General features: G+C 40.0%; 1 protein-coding gene across 1 annotated transcript; it reads left to right on the top strand.

The window, feature by feature from the left end:
* The first annotated feature begins 17,281 nt into the window (after positions 1–17,281).
* On the top strand, positions 17,282–18,210 carry LOC119144526 (UPF0500 protein C1orf216 homolog). The gene has a single exon (XM_037380026.1). The coding sequence runs from the start codon at positions 17,282–17,284 to the stop codon at positions 18,083–18,085; it is 804 nt and encodes a 267-aa protein (XP_037235923.1). The 3' UTR covers positions 18,086–18,210.
* Positions 18,211–18,539: the final 329 nt, after the last annotated feature.

Raw genomic sequence — 18,539 nt, 5'->3', positions numbered from 1 at the left:
CAAATGTTGCAGAGCTGCGCCAAGCTCTAAACTTTTCAGTGCTCTGATCCTACTACTCAGCACTATGCCCAACAAAAGGCTGTAGATGCTGGATTCAGTCATCTTTACAGTTGTTTATGTGAACACAGACCTGAGAGCCGTAGCATTGTGCCAGCCACACACTCTCCTTTTCCCAGAATGGCTGAGAGTTAATACAGTTTCTGATATTGAACTATCTCAGATGATGCTATCACTGAGAAAACCCAGAAGGCAGCTGTGTTGTTGCAGTGCCCTCCTTGCCATGCCCTGAAACACTGCTGGGGTCCTATCTTGGTGGAGTAAATGAATCGGAGTAGAAAGGTTTTGGGCATCTGGGATGCCTATTCACATTAAGTCTTCCTGAGAAGACTTAATTCCTCCAGGAATTTTTATTGTACTTTACTGAAAGCATCAGGTCCAACTAAGAAACAAGCAGTGTTATAGCAGGGGAAAAACAGGGAAGTGGGTAATGAAACAGCAATAAAATTGAAAGAAAATTCAGTTTAAAAAGTTTAAATGCCTCCACACATCTCAATTTCACTGTGGAAACTTGAAAGTCAAATATTAAACAGTACACCATCTCACTGAATTTTATGTCATTATAGTAACAATGTTATTAAACTTGATATGGTTTTATTTTTAATTTCAATGAAACATATTTCCTGATCTTTTCATAAAAATGACCTTTGGGAACCATAGCAATCTAGACATTTCTTTATTTATCCTGCTGCATCAGCTAATACTTCCAGTCAGAAGCTATAATGGAAAGCATATGAAAGCCCTTACATGGTACTGTAATTTTATGAGCTAAATGTTTTATTAGAACATTTTAAATGAACAAGCTGAAAGCTCTCTTTTACCAAATTACTTGATGTGTTACTGTGAACAAGACAGTGTCCGTGGATCTGCAATCTGCTTTTGAAAAGATTGCTCTCTATGCTTTTCCTTCTTTTTTGGATTTTGATGCCTATTTTTTCTGTCTTGCAAACTTCCTTTTTATAATACATCCTTTTCACAAAGTAAAAAAAGGCAAATATATATATAAAAGTAAAATATCTAAGCAAGTCATTCTTCATATTTAAAACCACTCCAAGATTTTAGATGGCCTTCCATTAACTGGACAGAATATTACGAACAGTTTCCACTGTTGTTTGAATTTTACAGATGCCAGTAGTTGCTGAGAACTCGCCAATAGACAAGAAGTTGTGAAAGAATCAGGAAAACTTAAAGCTTGGTCTTAACCCAGTCTTCCCACTGTCTTTCTACACAGGACTGTGGAATTCATTGAAAGAAAGAGTTTTTAAAAGAGTTTACCAAAATACCTCAGTATGGAATTAATGAAGAGAATAAGCCTAGAGAACACTGAAAGCCTTTTTTGTGCTTCAACAGGCTTTGCAAATGTGCTGAATATTTAAAAATCAAGTAGTTGTCTAAACTGGACACACAAACTGCTGAGTCTCCAGAAATCACAGGCAGCTTCTGAGAATACGGACTTTTAAATGCAAGTCCTCAAATTCTATTTAAATCACATCTCAAAAGAAACCCACTCCAGCATTCTGAAAGTTGGAAAAATGGAAAATGATAAGAAATAATTTGTCTCATTTTGGAGTATTCATAAAGTGAGAAGGAAAACACCAGAAAACAGAAAATAAATGATCCCATCCATACAGTTTTCAAAGCAGATATAGGTCTGGAGCAAAAAAGGGGATTGCACTCCATAAGAAGCATTGCACTATGGACTAGAAATAGAAATAAATAAATAAATAATGCCATAAATGCATAAAAAAGAAAAGGATTTTTTTTTCAGAATTGCTCTATTAATTTGGAATAAATATGCACTAGAGAAGTTGCTTTCAAACTTACCAAGTGACAGAACAAGTAGGAACAGTACTGACTAAAACTAATGTATGACTCCTGTATTTCTCTACTGCATTTTAGGATTTAGTAGAATTTAGGATCAAGCTAAATCTAACTTACATTTCTGATAGAATCAAGGAAGTAATTGACTTGTTATAATTCTTCTCCACAGTTGTCTTGAATTGTCTGGGTGAGCACAAACAGAATTTATTCTGTTGGAGTTCTGAATAGAAAACTGAATTTCGTGAAAGGAGATAGACTAGGACAAATTTTTCCTTCACGTATAACATTTCCCAGAAGCCTATTTCTGTGCTTACAATCTCAGTGGTTTCAGTGTAATAAAAGGAAGAGTTAGATCTGTAGGATTTTCCACAATATCTTTTGACATCATTATATAATTTTTGACCTGGATCTTTGTTAGTCCAAAAAGGTAAATAATTCCACTGACTAGAGCATCATGCTTTGATTAAATCTTATTTAACAGCAAGTTGTTAGCTTATTACTGACCTAAGAGCATTGCGACACTCAGGTCAAGTAAAGAATTTGGAGATCATAATACAGCTGTAAATACTGTTCTGCAAAAATGCATATGAAGTTGTAAACCAAAACTAGTCCTAAACACAATGTAATTTTAAGGTAACACTATGCACAAATCACTGTATGCCTGATCCATCCAAACCTAAGTCCGTGAAATCAAACAGATTTGCACCTGCTTACCTGCGAATTAAGCTTAGCTCAGGACATCAACTAGAGTAGACAGGGCTGATGTTCAGCTCTGCTAATGACAAAATGAAATGCTGAGAATCAGCCCATTTCTTTAACAGAATGGGCCAAATGCTGCCCTCAGTTACATTCCCAGGCCTCAGATAACACGAATATAATTGAAAGTAGTTTTGGTTCAATATTTCTTGTATTTTAGAAGCCATGGAGCAATCAAGCAATATGACCTTTAGTGGTCCACCAAAGAATCAAGTTCTGCTCTGTATGGGATCCAGACTAATCAATATCCTATTATGATCACAGCCTGTTTTTTTACAACTGAGACATACTGGGAATAGCCTGGACAAAACATTTCTTCCTGCAACGGCTGAGACTCAACAGATTCACAAACTATTAGCTTGTTAAATCTATGCTTTTCAATAAAATGACATGGAAGTTTAAGCTGTATTGTACAATATAGCACAAACATATCCAATCTTAATTCACTCAAGCACTCCTTATTAAGCCAAATCTCCAAACAACATCCACAAAGACTTTCTGAGAGTTTAGAACGTTACATCAGTCCATATAAATAAATAAATAAATAAATAGAAATAACAAGCTTATATTACCTTGTCAGGTCTAATAGGGGTATAACAATCAGAAGTGTGGGATAAAGTCAATATTGGTACAAGGTCTAATTTTCTTCTTAGGTGGTAGAAGGCAGAATTCACTGAAGGAAATCTGAACTCCACAGGGAGCCGATGACTTTTCCATGAGACAGAATATCATCCATTGGTTTCAAGCAGCAGGGGTGACTGATAGCATCCGTGACTTGAAGAAATATGGGGTGAAATCCTGCCATTGAAGTCAGTGGTGTTTCTCTGGCACAATTCAGCATGGTCAGACTTTCACTTGTGAGATCAGTGCAGACCAGGGACAGTGCTACTGTCAAGTAGTGGGAGGGCAAAAGCACTGGGCCTGTTCCTATTTTCACAAGATCATCTCTAAGGAAGCAAAGCCAGCGTGTCTCCATGTGTGCTCAGCTGTATTTTAATTCAGGAATAAGGAGGAAAAGCACAAGCCCTAGTGAGGCAGCTTTTTCCATCAGAATAGGCTTGTTTCCTTAAAATAGCCATCAGGCCAATAATTAACTAAATGCAGGTCGTAGATGTCCTTTTATTTCTAAGAAGCCCATTTTTGTGGTAAACAATACCTTTAACTAAATCACTGAAGAACAAATTTAATTAACTTATAGGTTAGATTAATGAAACATTTTCACTTGTTCATGCTCCTCTCCCAGAAAGGCTTTAACGTATGCATGTTGCCCTTTAAAGACATTACACGACGGCAACAATGAGATGAAGGCTAAAACCCCCTATACTCCTGAAGTGCACGAGTTGCTTTGCTGTGAGCTGGCGAGGCCTGGCAGGGTCTGGCTGGGCCTGGCATGGCCTGGCACAGCCTGACGGGGCCTGGCGGGGCCTGGTGTGGCCTGGCAGGGTCTGGTGGGGTCTGGCGTGGCCTGGCAGGATCATGTGTTAGGCTTTGGGAAGGGGATTTGGTATGACTAGGATAATTTAGGATACAGCTCTTCTGTGAGTTCATCCCTCTTGGGCTTGGGTTTCTCTGCAGTGGCTGCAGCAGGTCATGAAGCAAAAATGGTAGATGTAAAAACTTTTTATTTAAACTGCATACTGCACTATATTTAATATGCCTTTCCCTGGATGCTTGTTTGGGTTAGGAGTAGCTTTAAGGGCAGTGAGGAAAGAAAGAAGAACCTCTGAAGTCTCAGACTCCTATTTGAACTTGGTAATGTGCTAAAGAATCTGCATGAAACAGTATTAAAAAAAAAAATATGGGTTTTTTTTTCCCCTCCTTCCTGCAAAGCAGGCCAGGAGATGCAGTAGAGTTACTCTATTCTGCATCTACTTGATCACTCTTTGCTATGCTAATGAAAAGCTAATGATGTTTGACTTGTCTGTTTGGGAAGGCAGGAGTACTTTTGTAAGAGTGAGCAGAATTTTTCAAGAATGTTTTAAGTCCTATTGTGGACAGAATTCTGTGGCCCTGAGGCTGTGGCTTGAGACCTTTTAAGCCATGAGCTAACACTGTATGCATCCTTAAAACTGAAATAATGGGAGGTCCATAACTGTTGTGGCATGGGCACGTTGGCTCTAAGTATCTGAATGAGGCTGACCTTTTACATACTAATGTTCCATCGCTGCTAATAAAAAAAAAGCATTTTTTCAGAGATGGGAGTAGAAAGAAATATTACTGATACTTTAGTAAGATCTATGTATTCTAGCTGCAATGAAATGAGAAAGGTCAAATTTTTTCTCCCATCTTTTTTTTTTTTTTTGCATTCTCTAACTTCTCACCCATCTTTGTTGTACTAATGAAATTAAGATATCCTTCATGATATAACTGTGAGCTAGGGGGATCTAAATTACCTTCATCTGGCATCATTCCAGTATACTATAAATGAAGTAATTGTCCTTGACTATAAAATTTGCATTTTCAAGACTTAATTGCTATCATTACATCTTTTTGTAATTCTATTAATTTAACTGAATGGAGCATTTGGTTTTATGGTAAAAATTTGCATTAAAACATTGTACATCTAAATAGAATTTTAATATTTGCGTCAAAAGCTCAGTACAGTTGTCCCACAGGACTTAAATAATTTCACAAGAAGAGAATAGGAAGCAGTTGCACTTTAGGTCAACAAACAGGTTTTCCTTTGGTGAATATTAATAGAACTTGTTGTAACGGGCTTCATGTGCTGAAAATCACTCCTGCCTGAGCTCTGCAAAAGTCTTTATGAATTCCATACCATAATTGTTGACAGGAAATATTTGCCCGGATACAGCATAGGTAGGAAGGATGTTTGCCGTGTCTGGGAAGCATGCATGCTAAAGAGTTGTCTTTTTCAGGAATCACTCCTTCCCCCTTTGAGTCCTTCTGCCCTTGTTAGGCTATATGCTTTACTGCTGCTTGAGAAAGCACTGAATATGCAAGCAGCACTACACTCTTACGTGTGCACATAGTCATCTAACCAAGGTCCAGCATGCTATGAAACTAATTAATTGGTCAGTATGTGAATATCTGTTTGGAAAGTACTTGTCTTTGCACTGTACCCACTTCAGCCATTACATAGTTAATACTGCATAAACTTTGACACCTCTTTTTTTATTTTCCTTCCTTTCTTTCTTCTTTTCTGGCGACACAAGGTGCTTTGGTCATGTAAAGACTATGGACAAATGGTTGAAGCAGTGTGAGGAATCTGAACTGGCTGAATACATTCCAGTTGCAGTGATGCTATGTGCACCTTTTTTTATACGTGGGGCCCAGTGGTAAGGTAAGACTGCATTACCGAGTATACACGATTTGAAACTGAGTCCATCTTTTTGTGGTGGATTTACATGGTACTTGGTGGAACGGGACCTCACGTGAGGTCTTTGGAGGTATTTAAGCAACTAGATCCCTTGGGAAGTAGGTCACTTGTGGTTCTGGAGTCTCTTGTTGGTCTAGGGTCCCAGTCATGGCCCGACATGGCACATAACAACTGACACATGGATGAGCAGATGGTATTCCACACTGGTCAGGAAAGTCTATGCTATTTTCCGTGCCATGTTAATAAATATCACTGAGTTTTATAACATTATTTAAGGAAGTAATCAAGCTGGATTTGTTTTATATTGAATATGTCTGTCTTTTTCTTTTAAAAACATATTCTTTTTTCAACATCTGAGTAATATTTCACAGAAGATAGAGTCTCCTTGTGACAGAAATCTCATTAACTGATCTTAATATATGTTGTATTTACTGGACTTCATAATCATCGTGCAATTAAGCTTCACAACTGGCTTGTGAAGCAGAAAAGATGAAGGATGTCTCCATTAAAGAGATTTATGGGATGATGAAATTAAAGACAGATTTCTGAAAGTGTATCGGTACAACTTCTCATTGGTTTCATTGCCTAAATACCTCTGAGGGCCTGAAGCTCTTGCAAAGCTCTATAGTGAGATGCTGGTGCCTGGCTAGACCCAACACTGGGAGCAGAGTGAAGCCTCTGTATGAGATCATGATGTTTGGGCAAGTGCTACAGTCATTTAGCCTTCTGCCCTTGTCTCTTGAATGTGAATGATGCTTCCTCACTTTGGAGACTGTGTGGTGCTTCAGGGTAGGCTGGAAATACAATACAAAAGCGATGAAAGCAGGTAACCCTTCCTGTTTCTTCTACAGCTATCCACATATGCAACATATCTATAGAGGCCTGTGGCTTTACTGCAAAAACTTTAGTGTCACAGATGGGGAAAGGGCTGCTAAGAGATATAGTTCAGTACTGAGCCTCCGAGTTGTACAAGGATCTACTATGTCATTGGAGTCTGCTGTGTTCTAGGCATGTGCATAGGGTAAAAAGGCTCACAGGGTATCTAATCTGCTCTATACAAAGACTGTTTTTTCCACTTCAGGGAGGATCCTCTGTGTGTTCTTTCTTAATGGGTGAATTTCATTTGATGTGAACATTATGCTAAGGCTGAATTTCTAGGCAGTTTATATGATAGTGGATTAGAAAAAAAATCAACAACCACTACCAAGAAAAAAACCCAAATCCAAAACAAAGCACATATTCTTTTGAAAAATCCAGATCTAGCTGTTAGTGTCAATGATCTCAAACACCTACTGACTTTTCTGGTAAGTCTATCTCATTGAATCTTGGAAGTGATTTTATGTGCTTCAAGCATTTGATCACATAATCAGCTTCTGCAAAACAATGCAAAGGAGCCTGAGCATTGTCCTAGCAGATAGTCAAACCTGACACAGAAACAAACATAAGGGAACAATTGTTGTCAAAACACATTGCATCACTTTGCATGCTAAAGCATTTGCTCTGGTAATCCACCATGCTGACGTGTCCCTCTGCTGATGCCATCTGAGCAGAGACTGCATCCTTAAAGTTGACATGGGCATCACATTACAGCAGTGATTTTGTTATATATTGTTGGCATAATGGATATTCAGAAGAGATTCATAATCTTGAAAGGTGGCTTGAATCCACAGATCTCATCCATGTTCTGGTGACTCAGAGCATTTTGGAAATTCATTTTATAACATCTCACGCTGGCTTGGGCAAAAGCAAAGTAAACAGTTGCCTAGGGCAGCAGACTTGCGAGAGAGGCAGTCCAGGTCTCATTTCCTACTTGCTCTCTGCTAGCGATGACAGGAATACAATCCTTTAACCTGCCTCTCCATTGTTCCTCCTGCTCCCTTTCTCCAATTTAATTCTTGTGGAAATCTAAAGTCATCTTTTTACCTTCTCCCAGTCTCTTTTTCTTATTCACCCTGCCTCTAAAACTCCTGCTGGTTTTTCCTAGCTTTTCTCTTCCAGGGAGACTCCACTGCTTCCTACTTGGGCTGTTCCCAGACTAAGAAGATTCCCTGTCCCCTCCCAGCCTCACATTTCTTTCTGCAAATAATATTCCTCATTTTTTGACACCTTTGCTGAGTAGCCTCATCCAGCTCTAGGTTTATAGTAGTATGAGCTATGTGAGAAATACACATTTCTGCTCAAAAGCGTGCTAGGTCATTTGCCTGTTAATGGCCATTGCTTTAAAAGAGCTTTTTAATATTGGGGGAAAAAAGCAGACAGGTGTAGAAATCTTTGTTGTATTGCTTATGATTCATGAGATTAAACAAGACAAAACTAAGATGGTGTCAGCATTTTACTGAATCCCTGGAAAGGTGTGGCTTACTCTGTCAGTAATGCTATTCACGCAACATAAAATTAGATTGCAGAATTCATTGCCATAGGATGTTATAGAAGCCAAAAGGCGTAAGTGGCTTCAGAAGGGAATTAGGCAAATTCTATCAACGACTGCTAAATGCAGCTATCTAGATGCAGCATCAAACACAGGAAATCCCTAAAACCCTGGCTGCTGGAAGCTATTTCGCTATACCGGTTCAAGGATCACCCTCTCCACCAAGAGTTCCTGCTCCTAACAGTGTTAAGGCTGAGCTTTCAGATGCTCTCAGTAATATGTGTCTCATGGTTAAGGTGGACTTAGTTATCTGAAAGTTGTGTTGCTTGAAAGTGAAGTTAAAGGAAGCCTGTTCCAAGTGGCAGTTTCTCCTGTCTGTGTTGAAAACACTTCAGAATGAGATAAATTCCCTAGGTTAGGTGCCCTGTACTTCTCTTATTACTTGTACTTTTGTCCAGTGAGCTTGGTGGCTTTGTCGGTAAAAATGAGCCGAGTTCAGAAAGGAGTTTGTGCTTCCAAGCAAGAAAGCAAGGCCTCAGATAGTCTGTGTGGGTGTTGTTCATATGTGTACTATGTGTCCTTCTGCACGGATTTATTTTTCCCTAGTCTCAGAGTTTTGGATTGCCTTAATTTGCCAATTCCACCTCCTTCTGGCATATGTGATACACGCTCATTCCCTTAACCTATACTGAAAGAAGCTGCAGAGGTGTGCCGCCCTTTTAGAATGACAAAACAGCAACCTTGGGAGTAATGCAACTGCCTGAAATCTGTAGGCTGGCAATTTGAATTATCGCTTACCCAAGTGATGACAGAAGTCTCTGGAAGGCTTCTTGCACATTGTTGTATGTACAACTGCCATACATAAGAGAGCAGCAGATCCTTCACATCATTATTTTTGCCTAAGGAATGCAGTTCACACATGTAGACATTTATTTATTTATTTGTTTGTTTGTTTGCTGCACTCACTGTCTCAGATCCCTACTGGCAATGGTTGTTATCAAGACAATCTTGTGAAGGGAACTGTGAATAATTTGCCAAGTGTGAGGTCAAACAAGATGGTTTTGCTTACTGCTCTCAAAATCTTAATTAGTACAGTACCTCCACTAAGCGTTGGGATCTCTTCAGGAGTCAGTAAGGTGGTGCTGGTGGTGCGTTGGTGAAAGTTTTAGAAAGAATGGGGATAAATCTTGCAAGGTGGCAAATAATACACTGATAGTTGCTCTGTGTTCTTTTAATGCTCTTCAGGTAGATCTCAAGGAGGCACTGTAAGCATGACAGGATAAAATTGTGGACTGGTGTCACTGGAGTTAATAACAGCTTGCTAGTGCCTTCTGGGTACAAGGAGGATTTGGGACTATATGTGCCAATGGGGTTCTAGCAAGACCTTTGCCTGGGGCTCAGGCAGGTTCAAAGGGGTTCAAGCAGGCAGAGCTACAGGGAACTTAAGTGATACAAGGAAGCATTACCTAATTTTGACATCCAGAACATAACTATGCTTGCGGTTTCTGGGAAGGATGCATTATTTCTTCTTTTCAGCCTGAGACTTCAGTTGAATTGCTATCTCAGATTCTTCTTTCTTAGGCTGTCCTCTATTCAATCAAGTGAAAGTTGGACTCTGTATCTCTTCTTCCTTTAAGAAATAAGTATCTGTAGATACACATCTGTAAAATAAACTTCCAAACATTTGGAGGCTTATCTTTCATTAATTGTGTATGGCTATCTTTTCTCTGTTGCTGTCTGATCTCTTAAAAATTTTACTTAGAGGAAAGTGATAGGGTTTTAGCTGATAATTCTGCAGGTAATGAATTGGACTTTGACAGACACTCAGCAAAGAGCCTCTGGATGTAAAAATGAAACTGCTGGTGTGAAAGAATTATCTGTGCTAACCACTGGCAGCAGGCTGCAAAAATCCCTGTTGCTGAGCAATGCCTACGTTGCATAGTAAGAATACCATCAAGTACAACAAACCCTGTGGTCCATATACCTTCCCTCCCTGTTGGAGTCTGTGAACTGCTGTAGCTGAGATTTAGATCAATTACACTACATACTGCTGAGATCACGTTTTCTGCTGACAGGCTTGTGTCCTACTTGTTCTCATCCATCTCAGCCACATTAACAGCTTCAAAGGCGTTAAGGAGTGAGGAAGCCTGACCACCTTCTCAGCTCAGGTGAGTTTGGGGAAGGTTGTGTGGACAACACATATGGCAGGTGAGCCAATGTAGACACTACGAGTAAAGCTGGATTGCTTTGGGCCCTATGCAAGGTTTGGTAGGTAGGTGACATCACAGTGGGCTGTGCACCAAGACTTATTGAATGAGAAAGCAGAATGTTTGAGAAGATGTTTTTAGAGGCAGTCTTTCAGTGCTTGATACTGAACTGTAGAGTTAAGCTCCTCATGAGTCAATTCAGGATTCATAGAAATGGTTAGGCTCAAACAGCATCAATACATACATTTTTATTTATATTTTTTTAATCTACTTGTTCTGAAACTGTTTCTTAACAGAAGTTTTTATATTAAATGTAATTCTCTTAATATTCTCACCTTATAGCATTCTGGTTTAAACAGCTAAGGCAGAAAATGCATTTTTAAACCCTTTTTAAAGCATTTAATGTTGTTACTTTAAAAAAAAATGCACTTGGCTTCTGGAAAGGTCTGTGAGTTCATTTAAAGCTGTGATGAAACACCAAACAATTACTTGTCTATCTATTTGTGGCTTAGTCCCACTTCCTGAAGTTTTTTTTTCCCATGTATGGGTTTTTGTTTGGTTCCCCACCCCCCACCCCCTCTCTCTCAGTGATCTGTTTATTATTCTTGCAGCTTAAAGTTTTCTTTCCTAGCCACTGGTTTGTCAGTTATGATCAAGTGTCAAAATGAAAGCAAACACAAGCATTAATTATCAAAAATTACATAGTCTGTTTACATATTCCTTAGTAGAAAGGACTTTTCTCTCAATGCATACCGGATGTGAATTGTAACTAGACACGTGAATTGTCTACATACTCATTTTCACATCTGAAATCTAACAGCGGGGTTGGGTAATTCAGTATTTACCTGCCAGGCATGGAGTTCTTGCAATATATGAGCAATACTTTTAAATCTTTTAATACTGGAGGTTATTCAAATATATTTCAAGTATCGTCTTTTCTGCAGGAAGGATTTTTTAGTCTGTTCTCCATAGGCAGATTGTAATAGCATCTCAGGTTACCTGATCTTCCTACTTTAAATTCTTTTGCATTTTTTTCTCTCCCCCTTCCACATTTTTTTTTGATGAACAAAATGATAGGCATCCTGCAAAATTAAGATTAAAAAAATATAGGCAGGAACATCACATTGAAGGTCACCTTTAATTTTGCCACAATGAAACACAATTTTTTCTTCATTAGGGGAAAAAATAATCAAACCTTTGATATTTTAGAATTTTCTGAACACCAAAGGGAAGCTACATTTTGCTATCCGTCAGTTTGTCAGTGTATAATCAGATTTTCCTTTTCAGTACAATTGTAATGAGTTATAAACAAGTGTATTCTCCATTAGAAGAAGATACAGTAAATGGGGTAAAAGGGCAGTTCTCAAGGCTTTTTGTCACCATAAAGATTTCTATTTGCCCCCCCTCTAGTTTGTAGAGCATATGCTGCAGATGCCCTTGTCATGCAAGCCTTCCTCCTTTATTTGTCAATTGCAAGGCATTCTTAACCCGCTCTACAAATGCAAAGAGTTTGCTCCACATTTAGATGTGCCAGACCATTTGATGCCAGTTGGTTCTGCCCAATAGAGATCAGTCTGCCCAGATGGGAGAAAATCAAACAAAAGCACAGCTAGGTGTACCCGTGGGTTGTCCATTTCCACCCTGGCCTCTGTGCCAATCTTAATTGCTTACTGTGCTATCTACTTAAGTAGGTCCCTGAGTTCCCAACAAGATTTTTAGAAAGTTCTTTGTGGCTGTTTCAGCATAAAAACACGGCTCTGTGGATTGGGTGGCAGGAATGTGGACTTGACTATAAACTGGTTTAGGCAACGATGCCATTATTCTTTGACTCAGTGAAAGGTGATTCAAATCATAGGCTAATGTTTTCCACATAGATGGTAGGGAGAACAGCTGCTGCCTTGAGGAAAAATCAAAACATTCCACTCTTAAAATGTCTTATAAAGCCATACAAATATATTTTTCATTTTGTGTCCCTGGGAATATTTAAGCCCAAGCAGGGTTAGGGGTAGAGTTGCTGAAATATTGCAGTGAGAGCTGTCATCAAGCTTTTCCTAGTGTTGGGTTGCTTTGGTACCTGCAGTTTTGAGATTTTGAAGCCTGCAAACTCAACCTTAGTCTGAGTACAGTCTGTGCTACTTCTTCAGAGATTTGCACCTCTGACAGGCCGTTCTGTTGAAACTGGCAGCAAGCCTGCTAATTTTTGCTGGTTATAGCAGACTTTTTCAAAATTTTTTACCCTTAATATAAAGATGGTCTGCTGGAATCCCTGGATTTTCATGTTTGAAGCCATTGAACCTTTCCCCACTGGTAAAATCACATATCCACTCTGCTTTCTCTTAAAAGCTTCCAGGTTATCTGCACACATGATTGTGCTGCAGCTCTGTACATGTTCCTAATTACCCTCGGTCTGAAAGCCATTGAGATGTCCTGTTGCACTTTTCCCTGCCACTGAAATACCTGGAGCACTTCTTGATATCATCAGTGGGCTGCACATGGAGCTGGGCTCCATTTCTTATTTCTGTGCTGGTGTAAAAGGATTGCAGAAATGTCTAGGTGTGCACGAGTGTGAGAACAGAACGATGGCAATCCCTGGCTGGCCAGTGGCCCCTCAGGGTACCTTTACCATCCAGCATAATGCAGAGCAGCCTGTAATAACTTGTGTCTGTTTTGGGTATGGAGGCAGAAGAAAGGAAACATACGACTTTATTCTATGACTTACTAGGCTGTAAAAAGATTTTAAAGAATCTTTGGGGAAAAATTTAGGCCTCAGATGCACACATGTGGATCTCATTGATTTCATAGGAGGCCATGTGAGTGTGTACATTAACAGACAGAATATGTCTTTTGATTTTTAAGAGCAATTAATATAAAATATGGAATTACACTACTGTGTAATAGGATATTTTTTACTACTTTGTTAGAAGTACTCCCCAAACTCAAATACAAAACAACATAGCTTCCCAGGCCATGGTCTTATAATGGCATATCTTTGCCAACGCTTATCACCTTCTGACGCTGTTTGCAAATGTGTTGGGCTGTTATGCTTTGAACTTCAGTAAAACATTTGTACTTAATAAAAAAAACAGGACCAAGCACCTTCCTGTCCTCACATCTGTCCATGCTCAAGAATGGCATTATAATTGGAAGAGAAGGGAGAAATAGTTGTCATAACTATCTGCAGGGACTCCCCCATGACCATTTCTTTCCTGCTACCATGCGAGACACAACCGTGATAGCTAAGCCCTCATTCCATAAGCCTGCAAGCACAGAGTATTTCAGCACATGCTTACAGATATGAGCCTGTAGGTTGCCAAGTACCTCTTGTAGCTAATATTTGAAGGAATGTGATGGTTTAAAACCTCTGCTGGCACAGACCTTGCGGGGGCATGCAAACCTGACAGCTTGAAGATGGCTCCCTGGGTTCTACACCTAGAAACTGCTGCAGTCACATTGACCTGTGATGCAATGAACCTCAGCTGGAAGTGTCCTTGCTTTCATTTTACCTACCTGAAATTCTCAGTGTGTTGGTCTGACAGATGTATTCATCATGAAATCTGAAGCAGCTTCTACCTGGAAAGGCTCCCACAAATAGAAGAACAAGTCCAGGAGTGAGCAAGAGGCATTGAACAGAGTTCACCTGCAACAGGTTCTCAGGGGGACAGAAACTCTTATCAAAGTGTTTCTTCATCAGGGAAATGGCACAGCATGCATCTCACAGAAGAAACTATTATAAGGTCATTTCAGGTCTCTTTATTAAACTGCTGAATTGCAAATAAAAGGGAGCTAAACTGTAGGAGTCACTTTGTCGAGGTAACAGTCTTGGGGGGAAAAGAAGGGTCGGATAGTTGTATCATCTCAGAACAAGAATTTACATGTTTCCATTTGAAAGGTGCTGTGGTCTTGTTCCCTGGCTGTCAGTTACGCAACAGGCCTTTCTCCTGAAAGGTTTCCGTAAGTCTCCCCAGCTGTAAGACTGTTCTTGTGCTTGAGCGTCTCAATCTTTTTGGCTGAAGTGTTCAGTATATATTCACCTTCAGGCAGAAACTGAATCTAGAAAATTTCCATCTGATGCTCTAGGTGAGGTTTTAGGAAACTTTGAACAACAGAAGGGAGGATAATAACAGAAACATGCATGCAGCCCTAGCCATAAATGCCACTTGCATTTCAGCAATAATAAATATGTATCTTTTACAGTATTTCTATTTTGCTGAACCTCTAAGTCCAATGGACTGAATATTTTTTGCTATTAAACTTCATAGATTACAGCTGAAGTCGTAATATTCTATGAAAAGCCATCTAGCTCAATGAGTTTTGATTGTAGTTTTATTGTTTAGCTCATTGTATCAGATGCTATTTATTCTATCCAGATCCACACCTATAAAACATGTAATATTATTTCTGATTAAACTCATTTTGTGTGCAAAATTATTCTTTTTGCCCCCCTCCCCATCCCTTCAAATGACAGCGACTGTAAAGTTTTGCTGAAAAAATCAAAGCTGCAAAGAGATTTGAAAAAAAACAAAACAAACAAAACCAAGCAAGAAAACAACCCACAAAAAACCCAAACCCAAAACTCTTCATGCCCTGTTAGACTATTAGAAAATAGATATTTTGCAGCAGATTGCTACAAAGGTATAAGTGAGGAACAGAATACTATTGCTGATATAAAAGTACTGACACAGCTGGAGACTTTGTGCTGCCTAGCACCCAGCCCCTGTCCTATCTGTAGTGGGAAGATGTGCCTGAAGTGCTTTGGGGAGGAGAGCAGCTGAAACTAGAAGACTCTTTACATAATGCTGTATTAAGACGAATGTTTCCAGTGTGTAATAGAATAAAATCCCTGTTATCTGAATCCCTGTTATCTGAATTCCATACTCTTCAATGACTGTAACTTGTGATTCAGATAAATGGGAAACCCCAAGATAAAAACTTGCAGAGTTTTGTCAACTCACTGGATATTAATCTCTTTCTAGTATTAATTATATGATCTGCAGCATGATCTGACACATAAACACAACAGGTTTGGTTTATTTTACCAATTCAGTGCAAAATATCTCTTGCTCCAAAAAATGCATTCAAGTTGGACCTCAGAGTACAAATCTGAATTTACATTAACTGGCCTTTGTATGTTCAAGTTTGGAAGTATATCCTAACAGATTCATCAGAAAAAAGGATAATCAGTACAGATGCAACATAAGAAATTATTATCTGTATTGCAGCACATGCAGAAGTGGAGATAAGGATCTACCTTCATTCTTTTCCACCTCCAGGGAGATTCTAGGTAGTATTTTGGATTGGTTCTTACTTCTATTTATATTAGTAGAACATAGTAGAAAAAGTCTTGGGGCAACTGAAGCCCTATGGTAAATTGACTGAAGTAGATGCAGATAGATGATTTGTGAATTTTATTCTTGGCATCACAAGCGAGAGAGGATGCTGAAGGTAGCTCTTCTGAACATCAAAGGTGCAGATAAAGTTTATTGTTCTATGGGATACCTGAGTTGGATGTAGAGCTTAAAGTTTAGGCCAGCATAATTAAACAAGTGTGTACATTAAACACTTAAATCTACAGCCTCTATCTGCCTTTATGTTTCACATTCAGTTGGTGCTGAATGCTTCCTTCATTTTTGGGTTTAACTTGTTCATACATCTGAAGTTTATCTAAGCTTATTTTCTCTGAAGGAAAATGTGTACATTGGAGTCAAGAATGCTTCACCCTCTTTTTGGTGCTGGGTTACCTCCTGGCTGACTGGCCGGATGGGAAGGGCTGTAGGTATTGTCCCCCTGTAGAATAAGTGAATCAGGTATGTTTGTTTTTGAGGTGGGAAAAGAAATATTATCCAACCCTGATTTTCATTTTGGTGCTCAAAGATGACATAAAATCTGGATGCCAGGGAGGAATATCCGTTTTGGGGGTGGCAGGGGGGTGGGGGAGAAACCAGCCTTGCACTCCTCTGTGATTGGGACTGACTGTGTTGTTGCTGGGTGGAACAGCATAATGCTGTTGCTGCTCCTGCTCTGGCACCGTGATGTTTCTGTTCCAGATTGTGCTGACTCACATTCAGGAAAACATGATACACAGACACAGTGCACTGTAACTCTTTTCTTTTCCCCCAGTAACCTCGGTAAGTGTTTGGTTTCTTTTTCCTGTCTATGGCTAGTGTGGTGCTAATATAGCTTTACTGTTAGAATTAATAGGAGGGGGAGAAGCAACCTTGTAAGCAAACTGCTAGCAAACAGATTAATCTTGGAGAGGGCATTTAAATGCAACCTGCTGTTTGTGGTACATCCACCTCCCTTTAAAGCTGATCAATCCTGATAACTTACCCGTCTCTACAAACTACACTTGTTACAGCTGTGTTCTTAAACGGGAGAAGTGCTTACAATGCCCATTTACAACTGTATTCTGTTTAATTAGTCAGCACAGCCAGTGCTGCAGGGATAGATCACTTGCCTTTAAAGATTTGAGAATGTTAATAGTACAGTATATCATTTTAATTATTATTGGATTAATGTTGTGTCTCGAAGAACATCTAATGCAAATCACAAGAAATGGCCTGAAGTGACCCAAGGGTTGTGCTTTATTAGAAATGTAATAGGTCCATTGCTTAAATATAAAGAGAGGTTCTTTCTTCAAATGTCACTCTGCACTGGTCTTCTCTGTGTGTGTATGTGGAAATGAAATCCTCTTGCTTCCACTTTGTCCACAGAAAGTTTCTGTAGCTCATGCAATAAATGGCTGAGACAGTAGGTGTAATACCAAGAGATGAAGAGGACATCCAAAATAACAGCGATAATGAAGACCCATTTCTGAATCGTGATGCTGTAGTGGCATCCCCTGGTTGTTCTGCCAGCCCTTCCTTAGCCAGCCTTAACGAAGACAAGGGGAGCTCAGCAGTGCCAGAAAAACTGTCCACCCTTTCCAGCAATGCTCTGGCCCAGACAAAAGCCCTGACTGGCCCAGAGGTGGTTAGCAGTGGCCAGGCACAGAAGACAGCCTCTGAGTTGGCTGAGCATCATCCAGCAGCTGTAAATGCATTGTTAGGTGACTCGTCATACCCTGCAACGGTCTGTAACCAGCAGCTGGTGGGCATTGCCTCCCTGTGCTCCAGAAGCCCCTGCTGCAATGGTGACCTGAATTCAGAGGTGCTGCAGGTCCCAAAGGTGCCCAGCAGGGCCAGTGAGACCCTGCAGACTCTCACTGTCCTGCCCGGGACTGACCCCAGGGGCTGCCACATGCAGCATGCAGGGAGCGGCGCCAAGGGCGGTACAGCCCCTTGCAGTCTGGGCCGGGTGATTTGGGCAAAGACTGCAAAAGTAATGGAGACCTTAGAAAATAAGAAAAAGGAGGAAAAGGAGAAGTACCGTCTCCAGCTAGCTATGTACCGACGGCTTTTGCTGTTGCGCTCAATCAGGAGCTTGCATAAGCAGCTGGAGCAGCAGCAGGCCAGATTGCAGGAATGCTACGGCACAGTAATAAATACCAAGAAAGAAGTGTTGAAACACATTCGCTCAACCTCGCCCTCACCTTCGCCATAATCGTGTTGCTGCATGCAGAAATGAGCTTTGTAATGCCACCAGAGCCATCATTAAGCTTGCATGCTATAGGGGTGGTGTCCTCGTACCCAAGAGTACGTGCCCATGTGTGCTGAGAGTAGTGAGGAAACGGCAGCAGCAGAGCAAGAAGAAAGGGGAAGGTAAAGTGTTGGCCCCTGAATTTATCTGGAGGAAAGTGGAGCAAGATTGTACCTGTGCAAGAAGCTGACTCCTGACGCAGTCAAAGCCTCAAGCTGAAATAGGATTTTTGGCATACAGGCTTGTAAATAGAAAAAAACCCCACAAACTGGGAACCGAGTCTGACACCTGATCTGTAAAGATGGTCCGATGCAAGAGTTGTTGCCTGCTGAACATGTGATATGGCATATCTTCCCTCTACTTTCAGTGCTAACAAAACTTGAGCAAAATTGTGGTTCATTTGTCTGCAAGAATACCT

This window comes from Falco rusticolus, chromosome 3, assembly GCF_015220075.1.
Source record: "Falco rusticolus isolate bFalRus1 chromosome 3, bFalRus1.pri, whole genome shotgun sequence".
NCBI classification, from domain to species: domain Eukaryota; kingdom Metazoa; phylum Chordata; class Aves; order Falconiformes; family Falconidae; genus Falco; species Falco rusticolus.
This window is presented reverse-complemented; position numbering and strand designations above follow the sequence as displayed.